The sequence below is a fragment of the Cottoperca gobio genome, chromosome 8 (assembly GCF_900634415.1).
Source record: "Cottoperca gobio chromosome 8, fCotGob3.1, whole genome shotgun sequence".
Taxonomy (NCBI): Eukaryota; Metazoa; Chordata; class Actinopteri; order Perciformes; family Bovichtidae; genus Cottoperca; species Cottoperca gobio.
In genome coordinates this window covers 18267432-18285358 of record NC_041362.1, presented here as the reverse complement: position 1 = coordinate 18285358, position 17927 = coordinate 18267432, and the positions used below count along the sequence as shown (strand labels likewise).

At 39.8% G+C, this 17927-nt stretch overlaps 1 protein-coding gene across 3 annotated transcripts in view; it reads left to right on the top strand.

The window, feature by feature from the left end:
• Nucleotides 1-6379, top strand: part of LOC115011643 (paralemmin-2-like) — a 35340-nt gene extending 28961 nt beyond the window's left edge. For all 3 annotated transcript variants that reach the window (XM_029436810.1, XM_029436811.1, XM_029436809.1), the window contains 4 exons: nt 29-161; nt 995-1019; nt 3561-3641; nt 4277-6379. In XM_029436810.1, coding sequence (XP_029292670.1) covers nt 29-161; nt 995-1019; nt 3561-3641; nt 4277-5127 — 1090 coding nt within the window. In that variant the 3' untranslated portion in view covers nt 5128-6379. The remainder of the gene's footprint in view (nt 1-28; nt 162-994; nt 1020-3560; nt 3642-4276) is intronic.
• Nucleotides 6380-17927: the final 11548 nt, after the last annotated feature.

The following is a 17927-nucleotide window of genomic DNA, read 5'->3' as shown; positions in this document are numbered from 1 at the left end:
TGTTAACAAATATTCTGTCTGTGCAAAGAGAAACCAGAAGTCAAAAGACGCCTGAGGACGTGGAGGAGCAGACAGCTGATCCCAGAAAAGAGAAACAAGCCTCCCAAGAAGAAAACAAAGAATCTGTCAACTGCACAGCCAGAACACTCAGCCACTATCAGGTGAGAGATAGTCGGCAGATGCTTCCAATGTCCAGTTGTTTCTTGCAAAATTAAGTGACCCACAATAAATAGCCCCAAAATATTGTATGATTTAAGCTGCTGTGAAGGCAGTGTGTAAGTCCCCCTTTAGCTAATATCCTCCTCAAAGGCTGAGCTTTTCAAAATCTCAACTACTACATTGGTGAATGTGAATTAGGGGCAAAATGATCTCTTAGGTCAAAAGATGCAAATGATATTCAGTTTGGCCTCGCGCCACATCCCTGGCAGTCGAGTGTTAAATAAATAAATGTTACAGCAAACAGAAATAATCTGCTGGCCTGTACAGCTGGGATATGAGCACTTCGAATTATGTATCATGAATAAAAAATGGAGAACAGCGCTACCACATAATGAGTTATTGCTGCATGAGTAAATCAACTCAGAATTTCACTCTAAATTTGGTGAATAATGAAATAAATGTCCCGGTTGTTTTCATGAGTGTCATTTGCGTGTTTATTAAGACGTTTTGATATAATTTCAGCCTACATTTATCTTATATTGTAGTAAATGTTCCTTATTTACTGTACAGCCCAAATTTAGCTGGAACACAGGCGACTAACAGCAGGACAGAAGTGGCCGTTGGGCAGAGTAGTCTCAGTGCCACTCGACGTGACGGCACTAAGCTCGGTTCAACACTTCTCTGATGATGACTGTGAAATATTTATGGCAGGGCGCAAGTTGGGGAGGGCTCCGGAGAGGAGGCGAGACGCACGTTTAAAGTTGCAGACTCAGTGTCTGTTTTAAGTGTCGGACCACGGAGAGCACTTAAATTGTCTCCTTTCTTTTGCCCGCAGGCTGGCACTGACGAGGACTTGCAAGGTAAGAAGTTAGCTGGGCTGTAATGGTCGGAAGCTTACCATCAGCTTCTATCTCTTCTTTGTCACTCCCATGACTATGAATCTATTCTCTCTGACGGATTATAATTTGCCATAACTAAGTCTTTGCGTGAAGAATAGTAATATAAATCGGGTTGACAGAATGGAGCCGCGGCTGAGAAACAGCTCTACTTTAACTGTGACGACATCACTTACTAGCTGCCTGCATTCTGCTGTACGAGAACACCATGAGGGCAAAGGTTTAGCCCGACCCCTTTCAGCCAATCTCCACCGTGTGCTCAAAGTTAGAGAAGTTGGGAGTGAGCAGGATGTGAGAGTATAACAGAACTGACGTACGGCAGAAAACATTGAGAAAATTGCAACACAGTTGGATATTTCTGTAAGTAGAAGTGTAATAAATAATAATAATCTTTATTTGTATAGCACCTTTCATACAAGAATTGCAGCCCAAAGTGCTTCACAGCAGAAACATAACAATTAGTACAAGGACAGAATAAGATCATTTACAGTACAATAATCACAGTGTAGATGTAAATGAGTCTGAAGTACCATTATAAAAATAGCAGAATTAAAATAGTATAAAATAATATTGGAGATCATGCCTAGTTTCTGTATCTGTGCCGTACTTGAAACCACATTCATCACCATTCTTGTAAATGTTTTAAACTATCAGGGCCATATTTTGAAAGTATGAGATCAACAATGGGCCCCTGTGGCCCTTCAACTGGTTTACTCCCTTTGCTACCCATTATTTAAGTTTACAGTGTCAACCTCTTTATTGACCTTTTAACGTATAAAACACAGACGTCTCCGTGAGTCCAGATTCTTTTGGCAAAATCTTGGTTAAAGCCCGCTTCATAAACAAACCTCTGTTTGTTAAGTTTTATGAAACCTATCGGTTAAAGACAGTTTTTCTCCAATACATTCTTTAATCTTTCACTTTTCCACTAATTGTGTAAAGAACATGTAAACACATTTATCAGAGAAACTTCCTCTTTTTCCTGTGGTAAATTTGATGGTTCTATTTGATCTCAAGTTTTTCAAAAATACACACTCTGAAAATGTATCCTAGTTACCTTTACACATTCAATGTTAAACCAGTAATAATTCACCATTAAAAGGCTAAGATAAAGAGATATGAAATATCACCATTAAAAGGCTAAAGTAAAGAGATATGTTTTTAGCTTACTTTTGAAGATATTGCGTGAGCTTGCCTCCCTAATGTCTGCAGGTAAAGTAATTGCAAAAGGCTGCATCCCTGATTTTTCTTTCTTTAATTTTATTTAATTTAATAAACCAGTAGTGGATGATCGTAATGTTCTTGGATCCGTTTAGGACTAATTATGACTTTCTTCCCCCTAAACTTAGTATTACTAAATTTGCATTCATGCTAAAGTCATGTTAGCACATTCAACGTTTCAGCAAACTGATAGGGCTTTGTTTTACTCTTCAATGGGAGACACCGCAGGTGAATATGGTAAAAAGTATGTTGAATGTGCCAATGAGGCATTAGCTTATTTAATATGTGCTAATGTGCTAAATTTCCAGAAAAAAAATCTGGACTTTGGATAAAACCAGGTTCAAAATTCTTGTTTCATTTTGTTGGCATTTTAGAGTCAAAGGCTTTTGCAGAGGGAATTTTGGATAATTTCTCCATAAAACAGAAAGTATTGTCAACAGCTATTAAAAAATAAAAATTTGCCATGTTTTTAGGCTATGAATGAACAAACCCTTCTTTAAAAACCTTCAGAGTTTAGAGAGTGTGTTCTGCTTTCGACTGGCTTACTGATTTCTGCTGTAGCTGTTTCTATAGTGAATCATTTCAAGAGCTCTGATGCAAACTTATCTGATGATGCAGGTTATGAAGTTATTAACATTATTTTCCCCCTTCACAAACAAGCCTTTGCCAGCTTATTTTTTTATTTGCTGGACTAGAATCTAAATGTATCTTTTCACCCAACTATGTGATATAGTATATATGTTATTGACTACCTCTTCCTATGTGGATATGAAGTTAAAAGGCAAAATAATGGCATCGTAGCACTTCTTTGTTGCTGAAAGTCATGTGTACCTGTCAAACATTGATGCATATTTTCCCCCTTTTTCAACATACCAACGTTATGTTGAAAAAGGTTTTGTGTCGTTAGTGATTTAGGGCATCTGTTCTTTTCTATTGTACGGTTAAGTTTGTATTCCGTGGAACGTGTCATCGGTTTGCAGCTCCTGCACACGCAGTGTTATGTAATGCTGTACTAATGTAGGGGGTGCTGTCATCCAACACAGCTGGAAATTCTTCTGTTTGTTAATTACAATTTTCACCGCTTAATTGCATATATATATATATATATATATATATATATATATATATATATATATATATATATATATATATATATATATATATATATATATATATATATATATATATAGTGATTTATGAGATAAAATTTATGAGCATAAAATTCATTTACATTTTACTTTGAATCAAAAACACACAGTACAAAGTTTACGTTTTCTTTTCCAGTGAATAAAGAGGCTGAGGATCACTTCTCCATACAAATGGCACAAAGGATGTTTCATGAAAGTGGGCAAGAAGGCCGATCAGGTGAGGCACAGGAATAGACTTTGTTGTAACTTATCATGAACGCAGAGTGTGACGACAGGGCTGCAGCTAACACTGAAGATACCAACGTCATGGATTATGTATTTTCGGCTCAAAGTTTCGAGGTTTGAGTCTCCTAAATAATTCTTTAAGGTCCTCAAAAGTCTGACTACAACCCTTTGTGTCAATGTCACTAGCAGTGCTGGAACGAAACCAAAATGTTGGAAAAATGATAAATATATGACAAGATGAACAGGACTTTAGGCTACAGAATGTCATTTGCAGTAGTCTCTCTATTCTCCTCTTGTAAATGATGAGCCCTTTATTTAATGTCGCTGTGCCCTCAGGGTACGACTTAACGATGGGACGGAAGTAACGGCCTGAGAACAATGTTATATTTAGCCGGCCGGTTGTTATATTTTTATTGGTAAATTTGTTATGCCCGCTGGAGTATGGAGTACAAAGCTCGCTGTGTTTGGTTTATTGTGTGTCTATATGTTCTGTTGTGTTGGATCATATTAGTTACACAAAGCTCTGGCCCTGACCTGGCTTTAACCTTTGTGCATTTTAACTTTGTTAAACACACCCAAAAGAAATGACTTAAACTATTTTATCTTCATAATTCCCTTATATTACAGTCCTGGGAATGTTGGCAGTGCAGGTTGAGAGAGACCCTAAGACAGGCGCCACCATCGTAAGGTCAGTGGCCCCTGTGTCCGCACCGGCCGGCGGTCCGGCGGCTACCACCGTCTTCGACGATGGCAGGAAGAGCATCCAAGCTGTCGGTGGATCTGGGAGTCAACCCTCGACTGAAGAGCTCGGGCAGATCTTGAGATTTGTGGATGGGGTGGGGATGAAAGTGCTGCTGGATGAAGTCACGCCAAGCGAGGCAGAAACGAAGATAGCAAATGCAGATGCCAACAGAGCTCCGGAGGGAAAAGTCTTGTCTTTTTCTACCCCTCTCGCCACTTCAAAAGAGGAAAATACTCAGTCAAACAGCTCAAGAAGCTACAAAATTGATGCTGCCCTGGGGACGGAGGACTGTGCTGTTAGTATGGGAAACAAGGAGGATAAAAAAGAAGACGGAAGCATCATGGCGGTGCGAGACATCACCGGAGAAGTAGAAAACATGGAGGATCTTAGTTTGGAGGAAGGCCCAGTCACTCTTGTGTTCCTGGGATACACTGATGCTGACCAAGCTCAGAGCCAAGAGGACCATGAAGCCATGATCACTGTGGAGCGAGTGATCATCACGGAGGAAGGAGAAGAACACGTCTTAGGACCACAAACGCACGCTTCACCTCAGGTAGGGAAAGAGTCCCAAGTGTTTCAGGACATTCCCCTGGATGGAAATGGGGCAGGGGTCCAGAGAGAGGAGGGAGATAAGGAGCTACATAATTCATCTTCACCCAGTAAAGCAGAGGGAGGAGGAGGAGGAGGAGGAGGCACTCCCAAACGCAAGACCTGTCAGTGCTGCTCTGTCATGTGAGGAAATGATTGAAGAGAGCGACTCCCTCCTCAGCCTTAATCGTATCATTCGTAATACTCTTGGCTTCCATTAGACACTACATGCTGCACTGCTGCCTAAATGACTGATCTGAGAGAATAGACCACCACCTGGTGTAGTCTTACAACGGTTTTGGCTCTGAGCAGCCATGACTTCACATCACTTTGCCAAAGAAAGAGACATTTATCATGTCGTAGGTCTTTTTATAGCAGCTGTGGACTGACAACAGCTCTGAGGGACTTTTTAAAAATCCACTTCCTCCCTCTGGTGGACAAAGCTGAGAGTTTCAATATGGAGGACAAGCCGATATCTCAACTGTCTGTGCCTTTTTATTATCCGCCAAAAATATTCCATATGTTTAGAATAGTTTGCTCTAGGAATGGAAGAAGCAGAAGAAGAATATTTTACAGCTTTGGGCATCAGTGTTTCTAAAAGTAATCATGACGTGAATCATTGCGTCTGCTTTAATAATGTTCATTTGTAAATGAGTGACATTTGTAACAAACTTTTACATTTTCTACTGTACTACTTAGGGCTGTAGCTTCCACTAACAGCAGCATTATCCTCCTATGAAGTCCTGAGGATGAGTTTCTGTTCTACAATTTACACATTCATTTCACATTTTGAGTTTTTGTTCAAATATATTTTAAACTTTTTAGCTTTTTGGGAAATACGTCTTGGAATGAAAGAGAAAGTTAAACCTATTTCTCAGAGTCCAACTACTAGACCTTTTAAATTGAACAGGATTAGTTTGTTCTCCACCAGAATTATATTTTCTGGGTTTGTAGGAAAGGCTTTGAAGCCGCATTAAGGCAATAGTATAGGTAGATAGAATTTGCCAAAGAAATATAATTTAGCAGTTAAGTTACAAAGATGTTTGAAAATAACATTTTACAGACTTATTTTTGTGGCTGATCGAAACTTTTCATAGGAGTTGCATCGGAGGAGTTACATCCCCCTTTCTCTTCTCTTTTATACACGTCTGCTACAGCACAACTGAGTGTTTTATTATTTGTATCCAGTGATGGAATATCACAAAGTACATCTAAGTGCATGTCTATTTTATGCAACTTTATACTAACCCTAACCCGCTACATCTCAGAGGTAAATGTTGTTTTACTGCACTACATTTGTCTGACAGCTTTAGTTACTTTTCAGGTTACAATTTTGAATGAAAAACATGTATCGTTGAATGTTTGTGATAAAATGTTCTTTTTAAGCCAAATAAAGTCTTTAAAAAAACACTCTGGGATCGTCTCGCATCATCACAGAGCTGAAAACTCATGAAATATGACTTAGATGCATGGTTCTCACAGGACTGAGACAAAACTACAAACATGATGATCTTATAGAATATGATGCGTTTAGATTAAACTACCCAACAGGATATAAAGGAGTTAAAATGAGCACAACCCTACACATCTACAGCAGTAAGATACGACATACACATGCATGCAGCAGTATTATTGATCCAAAAACATATAATAGTAAAACACTGACGGGGAACATTTTACTACACAATGACTATACCATTTATTCATTACAGTGGATGTTTACTGGAATGATGATAAAACAGAAAATAATTAGTATGTACTTTGTGTTTAACTTCAAGACTTCATGACATGTAACTCTGAAATGTTGCACACTGCAACACTTAGTGAAATAATGCTGCTGCGAGTCCTTTCAACGTGCGTGCTGCTTCTCAAAGAAGGATTTTGGGTGCTCACGTGACACGCAGGACAGGAAGGTGCTAAGCAGATCAGCTGGATCATTCATATTTCCATTGAGCTTGGTACTATCACGCACAGGAGATGACAGCAGCGCTACAGTCAGGTGGGTTTCATCCTTCAACATTTCTACATTATGTGATGATATGAGTGAGTGTGAGGTGTTATCTGGTCATAGCAAAAAAAAAAATACAGTTATAGATCATGTCATGGTCATCAAAACTTAGTTTTCCTAAGAATAATACAGTTTGTACGTGGACGCCATCCTCACATCTGTGTCCAAATATTATATAATGGAATCATGAAAGTGCATGCACAATGTCACTAAAGTATTAGAATAGCATTTGAAGTAATCTACTAAAGCCTTCATAACAACCGCGTAGAAAAGGTTCCTTGAAAGGTTGATGGAATAAACAGGTTAAGCTCATTAAGGCGCATGAATATGTCCTGTTGCTGGAGCTTTATATACAGTGTGCCGCTGCTGGTAATAATCCTCAAATGCAGTGGCTGGCATTAAGCTCCTGAATACAGGTGTAAATATAGACTTGTATATCTAAACCAAGCAGCTCAGGGGGAGATAACAATGGGATAATATTTATAATAAGGAGAACACCTCTTGATAAAGTACTCACTGGCACAGCGTGGTGTATGCATGTTCTCTGTGATCATCAGTGTAAATGCACAATACATGTCCAGTTAAAGAGGAATGTTTGTTGCAGGGCTGATCACAGACCAGTAACGGGACAAGTCTCTGTGGCTCGTGGATAACAGGCAGTCACCCGATGAGTTAATGTCTGTTTTACCAAAGCATAATTCTCAACAGGCAAACTGGGGAGATGATCAGAGCCTCTTTGGCCGGCCAGGCTGGCAGATACTGTACATAGTGTGCATGCCAAAGCAGACAGAGCAAAGCCGATTACTCTTTCCCTTTGTCAGCAGAATTGGCTGTGCTAGTTCACAGTGGGGGAGAAAAAGTCACCACAACACAGAAGCTTTTTGCCCTGCTGAAAAAAACATCTTAATACGAGTGTCATGATCACTTCAGGCAGAAGAATTAAGAATGTGGATGATAAAACATGAAAGCCAAGAGAAAGATCTGCACACTTCAGATCTTTATAAAATAGATAAATTATAAGAAAGGCTGGATTACCAAAAGGGCAAAGCAGCCACAGGCCCGAGGGCTGCAGAATTCCAAGGGCAGCTCCAGGCCAACGGTGTCAACTGGTTTGTTTTAATGTAACGGAGAATGTGTTCGTGAATATGCACAATGAACACACAGCGGACATGATAAGGGCATTAAAGGTGCCCTGTGGAGGTTTCTTGTAAAATAACATTTCTGTTTACATTCAGTGTAACAACACTAACAAACAGTTAGTACCTGGCTGTTAATCACCTGTGCTCATCAGCTTTTCATTACCGTATTAACAGAAGATGATTGAACTAGTAACGACATAAAGGATTTTATTATCAACTCCAGTGATTCATGCGTCTCATATTTTACCTTAAAGGGGAATAGAGGAAAATAAAACCTGAAGTGCATTAAACCATGGAAACAAAAGCAAAGAAATCCAGCCCTGAAGGTTTGGTCTCTAAAGATGATGGTGGTCTGTGGATGAAGATGGACTCCAACCCTGTGGCAGACCACACAGAGAGCCCTTTGGTGACCTGTGGTGAGAAGCCCCACGAGGAAACAAAAGTCATCCCACCTGCCCCTGCAGTGATCAGTAGCTACTACGGTGTGATGGGTGATGAGGGCGTAGACAATGTCTTCATCCCACCTCCTCCACCCTACATGGCTCCTTCTTTGCCCGCAGAGGGCAGCACGGATACTACAGCAAATAATTCCAGTGTGACCCTTACAAATGAGGCAGCTGACGCCACAGAGGCTGAAGATAATCCCAGTGGCTTAGACTGGCACCACGGAGAGAAGCAGTTAATGGTAGCACAGACTGTTGAGGATGAAGTGATAGCAAGTATAGCGCAGACTTCTAAGGAGTCTCTGAACATTGTATCTCTGTCTAAAGACAAGGACTCCAAAGATCAAGACCAAACATTCATGGAGGATACATGTCATGATCCATCCGGAAGACACCATCAGGATAGCACAACAGAGGACGAAGAATTGGTTGAAGAACCTGAGGATATCGCAACTTTGAGGGAGGGGCAGGAAAAGTGGAGGGAAACTGAAGAGGAGAAAGAAAAATATCAAAAAGAGGTACCTTCAAGCATCGAGAAAAACTCTGAAAATGAGACACATTTTGACAAAGAGGGAGACGGACATAAATCAGAAGACATGTATGGTCTTTCTGAGACAGACTCAAAACTAACCACAGAAAATGTCGACTGTGACGATGTGGAGACAGATGCCTCGAAGCTGTCCTGTCTCCGTGTGAGTGATGACGATGTTGAGTCCTGCCAAAACATGATAGACGCAGCAACCTATCAGCCACAGGTACCAGACATCCCAACAGAAGTGTTCAATGTTGAAGAGCATGTTGACAACAGATCTTTGAACTATACCCTCACAAAGCATAACTGGGTGAGGACAGAGAGCAGCACGGGCGATATGCAAGTTTCCCCCATCTCTGAAGGCTTTGAAGAGATGGAGACAAAGGAAGAACAGGGAGATGGAAGCAAGAGAATAGCTACTGAAATCCAACAAGGAGAGCAACTGCTTCAACGTCTGCAACTGGTGCAGCTACGACAGGATGTATGTACACCACAGAGCCCTCATACCTCCCAGCAGGTTGTGGAAGAGAAGGATGGTGAGACAAAGTGCGTGCTTGGGAATGATGTAGATGATTTGAAAGCAAGAGAAGCCGATCTGTCAGGTGGAGATGAGACTGACGAGAATAGATTTCTCACTGTTGAGGAAGAAGGAGCAAAAATGAAGCTGATGGAGAACGAAAAGAATGAGAGTCAAGACATTACAACAAAAGAAAGGAAGTCTTCGTCCACAATGCTTTTAGAGTCAGAGGATCATGCGATTCCCAGAGACTCTAATGATGACCAAAGTGACAGCTGGGTACCTGGAGACACATCTCCATTTGATCCCATTGAAACATCTTCCACCCAAATTACATTTTCATCCTCCTGCCACCAATTCTCAGTCGCCGAGACCTCCACGGAGATCCACACAGGAGCCCAGGGGAAGCAGAACCTGCAGAGAGCCGGTGGCTTCTTCAATCTGGCAGATAATCCAGATGTGCTAGAGATCCCCTTTAAAACCAATATCTTGCTTGAGCCACTTGAGCCGACCAAGGATGGCCCAGACCAGCGCAGCGACTGGCAGTTCTCTGAGCAGAAGATGAAGAAGGAGATAAGTCAGGAGTTTCAAAGAGAGCTGGTGCTGGTCAACCAGGGGAAGATCCCGGGGGGGTACAGCAAAGGGGAAGTCCGCCAGTTAAAGGAGACAAAACTGCTGTTTGAGGCTTTCCAGCAGGATAACATGGAGGGTCCGACAAGGCATCAGAAACCTCCTACCTTTCTGATGAAAGGTCGCGTTTACCCTTCTGTGCTAGAGCGCACACGTAGCATGGAGATGTTGTCACTTAAAAGCTACCCTGTTTCCAGAGCACATTCCCTCAAACTGTATAAAGAAACTGAGAAAAGTCCTGAAATCTTAAAATCAATAAACCCAATTGGGGGTTCTCTAGACAAAACACGCTTGCGCCGCTACACAAAACAAGACAAGCAGACACGCCTGTACAGAAGCATGGAGGACATAGACACAGATGTCTCTATATCATCTGTTGGTGCTAGGAGTAAAACTCGGGATGTAAACGCGAAACAAGAATCTCCCATCCTTAAACAAAATCCTTTCTTCAAGTTACGTCCAGCCCTGGCTCTGCAGCCAGGAGTAGAGAAGGACATACGGGAGGCCAAAGAAAGAGAGGAGGAGCTGCACAAACAGAGATGCTCTCTGTATGGAGAGAACAGGCTGAGCAATGAAGATGGAGAAAAGTCACGACTCAAACCAATGTTCACACCAGGTTAGTCTGCATGGTCTCTGTCATGGGTTTAACATGAGTATCCGTGGTGGAATGTAACTAAATAAAACATTTATTTAAGTATTGCACTTGAATATAATTCTGATTTATTTAAATGTTTCCATTTTATGCCACTTTCTATTTATACTCCACTACAATTCAGAGATACTTTTATGTTAGGATTTTATGAATGCATGACTTTTGATTCTTTTTACATTGTTGTATTGCTCATTTTAAATCAGTAGTAGATCTAATGACTTGTTCCACCACTGATGATGAGTATTCTGTATGCGACTGCAATGCACCATAAAAGTCAATGTGTACATTAATTACCACAACTTCCAAGTTAAGAATATTTCAGTAAAACCCAATCTGATCATTTGGATAATTATTATTGACAATGTTATGAAAAACAAATGGAAAATATTAAAACATTTATAGATTATTTCCATCTGAAAATGTTAAGATGTAAATACTATGTCTAATAAGAGTCACTTAGATCTTTATTCATTGCGCATCCTGGCCTTCTGACACTCAGTCTGAGCACTTTAATGAATGCCTCTCTACATTAGCATCACATAGTGTTATCTAAGCAGTCTTATCGACAACTTAGTGTCAACCCTGTCACAAGCGGTTAAGGGTGAATCACTCTAGCAGCCGTCTGATCTGAGTCAGCAGATGCCAGTGGGCTGAGTGACAACATGAAGGCTACTTTCTGGTTCGGTTATAGTGTTGTGCAAATACAGATGACTTCAGACCGTTGATAGGTCTCGTTGAAAGTATGTAGAGTTTACATGCATTTTATTTTTTTACGTCTGCTGTGGCAGCCTAAATACACAGCAGGAGAGCTTGAGGGCCCGACAAAACAGTGCATCCAGCCAGGGCGTGTGTCATTATGTAGCACCATGTTAGTATTTTCAGCCACAGTGACTGGATAATGATGTGTGGGGTTGACTCAAGGTGAAGATGATGAAGCTACATGTGACAGCATCATAATATGTCTGGGGGTAAAACTGGGCTAAGCTGAAGGAAATTACTAATTCTTAAGGTCAAATAAGCCGTAGTGTGTTACCCTAACAAAACTGTAGGATAATGTATTACCCAAATACACTGTGACATCTTCAAAGACATTTCAGCACAGTTGTGTTTGTTTTATAACCTTCATAGAGTCAAATATACAGTGAATAATAAGGAGTTTTAAATAATTTCACATCAAAGCCTTCTTCATGTCAAACCCGTTTTAGCATGCTAAATGTAAACACCTAAAATAATTGAATTCCTGCTGCTATTGGCTGTTCACGATGCCCCACCTACTTAATGTTGCTTTTCCTGTCGAGCCCTCTTTCTGTTTCACAATGAAAACATGGAAAACTGAGGCAATTTCTGAAACTAAAGGTCCTTGAATTCAGACATGCGTTGACAAAGAATTTTGTTCAGGTTTTTGTAGTCGCTGACCTGCGATATTTCAGGCTAAAATGTTAACTGTCGTTAGCGGAGTTTATTAGCTAGCTAATTATGCTAAGGTTAGCTGAATAAGGCTTGAAAACGATGACTCCAGCTGACTTTTTACTGTTTTAAATTGACTAAAAATGAGAAACTGAGAAAATGGCTACATAATGTTACATGATATCATTCTAAAAAGCTTGCCAACTTAAGAAGTGATGCATTTACAACCATTCTTGTCGTCGCCATAGTTCTTATCACCAAGTGGGAGATATCGTTGGTGTCCAAAACTCTTGACATCTCCGACTCGTAATTGCAAGTTGGAGGCCAACATTAAGGGTTTTTCGGCTGCTGCAATAGCAGTTTTAAAGATATAGCGTAAATGGAGCAGACTGTAAGGCTACATCATTCTAACATAAGCCTGTTTAGCTGCTCATCTTACCTTGACAATCAAGAAGTTAAAGGCTGTTTTAGTTTACAAGGATTTAAGATAAGGACTAACCATTGTGTTTTGCTAACGTAATCCATCTCAGTGGATGAGTTTACCCCAGACTGCTGGAGTTTAAACTTTCCCAAATCCAATAGAGCAGGACAAATCAGTAAGCACTATTAAGCTAGTTAGCTGGATATGCTAACATTGTTGTTTACGTTAGAGCAGACAGACAAAAGAGGATTAGACTTTTACGAAGTCCTAAAAGGTTTAATGGAAAGATGCTGCCTGATGTCATAATATCCTGATCCTTTTTCTTTGTTTCTGGCTTTTAGATGTCAGTAAACCGTCCAGGGGGAAACTGGAACGGGTTTGGCCACCGCCCTCCAAGAAAGACCAGATAAAATCTGTGCAGACACAGGTGAAGTGCCAGGTCTAATTACTGTAAATAGCTTCTTTGTTGTGTTCCTCATCGTTCTTTAAGATCTGTTGCATGTGTTTGGTGTACAACGCTGGCAAGAACACAGAGTGCCATCATATTATATTGTCATTAATTGAGGGAAACACTACAGGATGAACCATCATCACAAAGCACTGATGAGTAGGCCTACTAAAGGTGAGGTTATATCAGGAGATTTCATTTCAAATATTTTTAATTGTGGCTTTCTGGATCATGGGGCATTGAACCTGAAAAAAGAAGACATTAGATAGGAAGTATTCCCAAATGCTTTTTGTTTTACAAATGCTTGGATTAGTATAAGTGGCTCTGAAATTGATCCCAATTTCCGAGGATCAAGAAAAAGGAGCTAATCTCCTACTCTAAATCCTGCTCCGTCTTATCTCCCAGCAGGAGCCAAAGGTTCAAAGAGCAGGAGGTCAGAAGGCTCCTCTGTGGCAACGCTGGGAATCCGGCCTGATCAACGGAAAGCCGTCAAAGGAAAATAACTGATATTGACCATCCTGATGTCTTCAACTCTACAAATAGCATATCAATGGTCTGTGATGCTAGAGCTGCATAAATCCAAGATTAATTAATCAATATAACCCAAATCCTGAAGGTCCCAGCTTGAATGCTTTCTGGCTCACTCTGCTTTGTATGTGTCAAATATGCTTATCTTTAAACACTAGTTTTATTCAGCACATAAATAAAGCAAAAGTATCTACATCAATCATTCTCTCCGTCCTTTCTACGTTTCTGAAAACAATACCTGTCCTTTAACTGTAGTCATAGATGGATTATTAATGGGATACCAAATGTCCATATACAGTTGGCAACAAATTGGCATACAATGTTGTAATGATGTTGTCATTTTGTACATTTCTTCCTCCACAGGTTCCCACTGTAAATTTCCGATTGATCCTTTGCTTTGGGTTTTGAATAAAAAAAGTACACTCAATAAGTGGATTCCATCTTTTCACAAATGTGTTCAATTTTAGTCTTCTTGCATATTTCCACAAATCAACACACTCCAACTATCTCAGATGCAGGTGCGTTGGAAAGTATCACTTGAGTTTTGAGAAAGGAAGATCCCGGACACTGCTGTTGCTCAGCATCACAACTTAGTGATGGAAGGTCCAGAAGGACTGAAACATTGATGTGATCAACACATTGTGATGTTGAGTAAGAGCAGTGTGTGGGATCTTCCTTTCTCGGGACTTTTAGGATTTTTTTATTCCATGAACATAATGATTATAAGTAGAAAACTAATGCTATACACTTTTAGAATTCATGATTTTGCACATCAAGTTCGTCTTACTCGCCACAAAAAGTACTACTCAGTAGCGATGCGCGGGTCGACACGCCCACCAATGGATTATTTCCTTCCTCAATTAAAAAAGAAGTCCATGCTAAATGAAGCCATCAGAAAAAGTCCAGGGAAACTTTTGTTGACCTGTGATCACATTTACTAGAGAGAGCTTGGTTTCTAATCTCCGCAGACAGAAGTGCACAGCTTAGCCCGTCTAAGTACCATCTGTCATGCCAAGGGACTCTGCCAAGGGAGGAAGGACTTTCACTCTGCCCGTCCTGGCTCAAATATCCCAGTGTTAATTGGCCACAGTTCTCACCAACCCACGAGCAGCAGGCTCAGCCAAGGCCTAGGTTTCTGCTGTTATGACAATTTGAACATCAGCATTTGGAGTAGGACATACTGTACATCTCCCAGTGTGTTCTCCTAGGAGACACCGGCCTCAGCCCGCCTAATGACAATACATTTCAGGGTGAGGCTCTCATAACCACCAATGCAATTTTGAGGTACTCATTGTTTACTCATTGTTTATGCTACTTTACGCTTCTGCTATAGAAAATCTATAGATATCTATAGATTTTACACAAAAAAAGCTTTAAACCAGTGGCCCCAAACCATTTAGGCTTGTGACCTCTTACAAAAGGTAGCATAACAGTTTGAGGCCCAAAGAAATAAAATCTTCCAGTATTTCACAAAAAAAGATTAGATTAAGTCAAAAAAACAAAGATAAATTCGCGTTTCAGAACTTTTCCAAATTTCCAACTGCATTAATCATCCCACAGTTCCTCATATTGATCTTGTAACCCTTTATACCACTGTATAACTGTAAATAGTTTAAACTAGCTCCACCTCGACCAGTTACAACTGTAAATTGCTGTCTACACATTGACACAACAGTACCTAATAATATCATAATAACTAGAAGGGCACTCGGAGAGCACAGGCACCAAGGCCGTTTACATAAGTGAAAAATAATGAGTGTATCTGCTCTGTGATTTGGATCCGCTCCAAATGTTATTAGGTTATTCCTTGGCCCATGCTACACCCTTCCACCAAGTTTCAGGGAAATCGGCCAAGTTTATTCTGTAATCCTTACAAACAAACAAGCCAACAAACTGAACAGAAAACATAACCTCCTTGGCTGAGCCAATAATATGTTACAGGGACCATATTCTGTGGAACAAGTATTTTTACTTTTGATATTTTAAGTGTATTTTGCTGGTGATACTTTGTATACTTTTACTTAAAGTATCATTTTGAATGCATGTCATTTAATAGAGCATTTTTACACTATTATTTATACTAGTATTTTTTTACTTTACTTGATCAAAGTTGAAGAATACTTCTTCAACCTCTGGTGGGTACATGGGAGAGTTTTGGTGAGTGTGATGGGTGGATGAGGTGGTACAGTGGAATAGTTTGGGGATGAGGTAGAAGAGAATATATGTTTCTATATGTACAGCATTATGTAATACAGTCTGTCAACATATGCGTATGTGATATATTTAAGCATCTAAATGTAGAGATAAAAAAATCGGTCTTCATGTAACATCTAAAGATTTCTATAAATACTTATTTTTATGTGCACACTAAACATATTAGTTAAAACATTTATTGATCTACTTTTTGTTTCATTTACCACATGAGGGCAGTATAGCCTCAATAATCAGGAGACAAGGCCAGACGACATGTGTTTTCACATAATTCTGGGCAATAAATTGCCTGTTTAATCAGAGTATGTGGGTCCAGCAAACACTACTGTAAACAGATTAGGATGTTACAATAAAATGACAAAAAAGAAATGACATATCATTTAACAGAATCGTAAACCTCAGATCCTTTGACCCAAACCTGTAACATAACTTTATTCAGACAAATATATTTAGGTTTGACCATAATCATGTTTAAGATTGCTAATACAATTCCAAGAAGTCAGTTCATAGGAAGGGTAAACATATGCTGAGAAAGTATAGCAGTTATGTAACCTTCGTAATTTCTCCAGCGATGACTCACTTACTTCACAGAACTAGAGTCAGCAGTAGCCTATTCCTTGTAAAAGATGAAGAATAATGTTGCCTAAGAACACATCTGCGTCATTTTCTGCAACAGCATGTGGGTGGTGTTTTCTTCAGATGTTTGGCTAACACTCTGAGTCATTCCTGTCATGTACACAGCACATTAGGGCTGTGTTGTTCTAAAAAAAACAAAAACAATCTCAGCTCCAGTGAAAACACAAATAACACGTCAGTGAAATAAATCTCACTGTAATGTTAACATTCTTTTAAGTGAAAGAGTAATACGGAGAAGATTTGAGGATGGATATTTTGTCATACGCAAGTTTCAAGCCAGAAAACAGTAAACGAAGGTCGACAGTTGAGGAAACAGTCATTCGAAAACAGAGATAACATATATGTGGTTTATAATACAGACACAGAGGGGCTAAATGAAGACAGTACACACCACTCAGTGCTGTTATTGTATTTCACCCTGCGCTGATGGCACAAATACCAAGAGCTTTGTGAGGGGGTGATGAGAGAGTAGACCAGTGACAGCTCTGACATCACCACTCCTTCAGTGATGTGAGATAGGGCTCGACTCGGCTCTGCACCAGCAGCAGCAACCTAACGCAGAGGACAGATGATGGATGACTCATTCTTTCCACCCACAAGACTTCCCATCGTCAGGATCCATCATCAAGGAACTCTCACTTGGCTCCAAGTTAAACTCTTCTTCATACTCCACACAGTAAAGTCTCACTCTAAGGCACGCTAAGGCTAAACATGCAGTTTGGATGCTACAGAAGAAAAGAAAAGATATGGCAGAGATTGCCAACCAGGAGAGAAATTAAGAAATTCACACATTGACGCAGCTATAACACCTGAACGGCACAGTGCATGTTTAGCAAGTGAACAGAGAGGTTGAAACAGTTATCTGTAAAATTATTTAGTTGTAATTGCTAAATGTAATGAATAAATGGTTAAACTAGTTTGCTAGAAGTAATGGATAAATAGTTAGCTAATGTTTAAGGAAATTGATAAATAGTTCAAATACAAAAGTAAAAATAATGGATAAATAACTGAAATAGTTCAAAGTAAAGTGGAATATTAGCACTGAAATAGTTAGCTTAAAGTATAGCATAAACAGTTGGATTAAGGATTGAAATAGTAACCTTACACTATAAATAGTTTCAATGGCAAATAGATTAAAATAGTTGAAATACTAAGCTAAAAGTAATGGATAAACAGTTACATAAAGTTACATGTCATTTAGATGACGCATTTGTCCAAAGCAACTAATAATAAGTGCAAACAGCCATAAGGATACAAACTCAGAACAGTAGGATGCGAGTATGCGACGGAAGATGTGAAGACTTTCTGCTGACTTGATATCAAAGGAGAGCTTGTTCCACTATTTTGGAGCCAGGATCACAAACAGGCAGACTTTT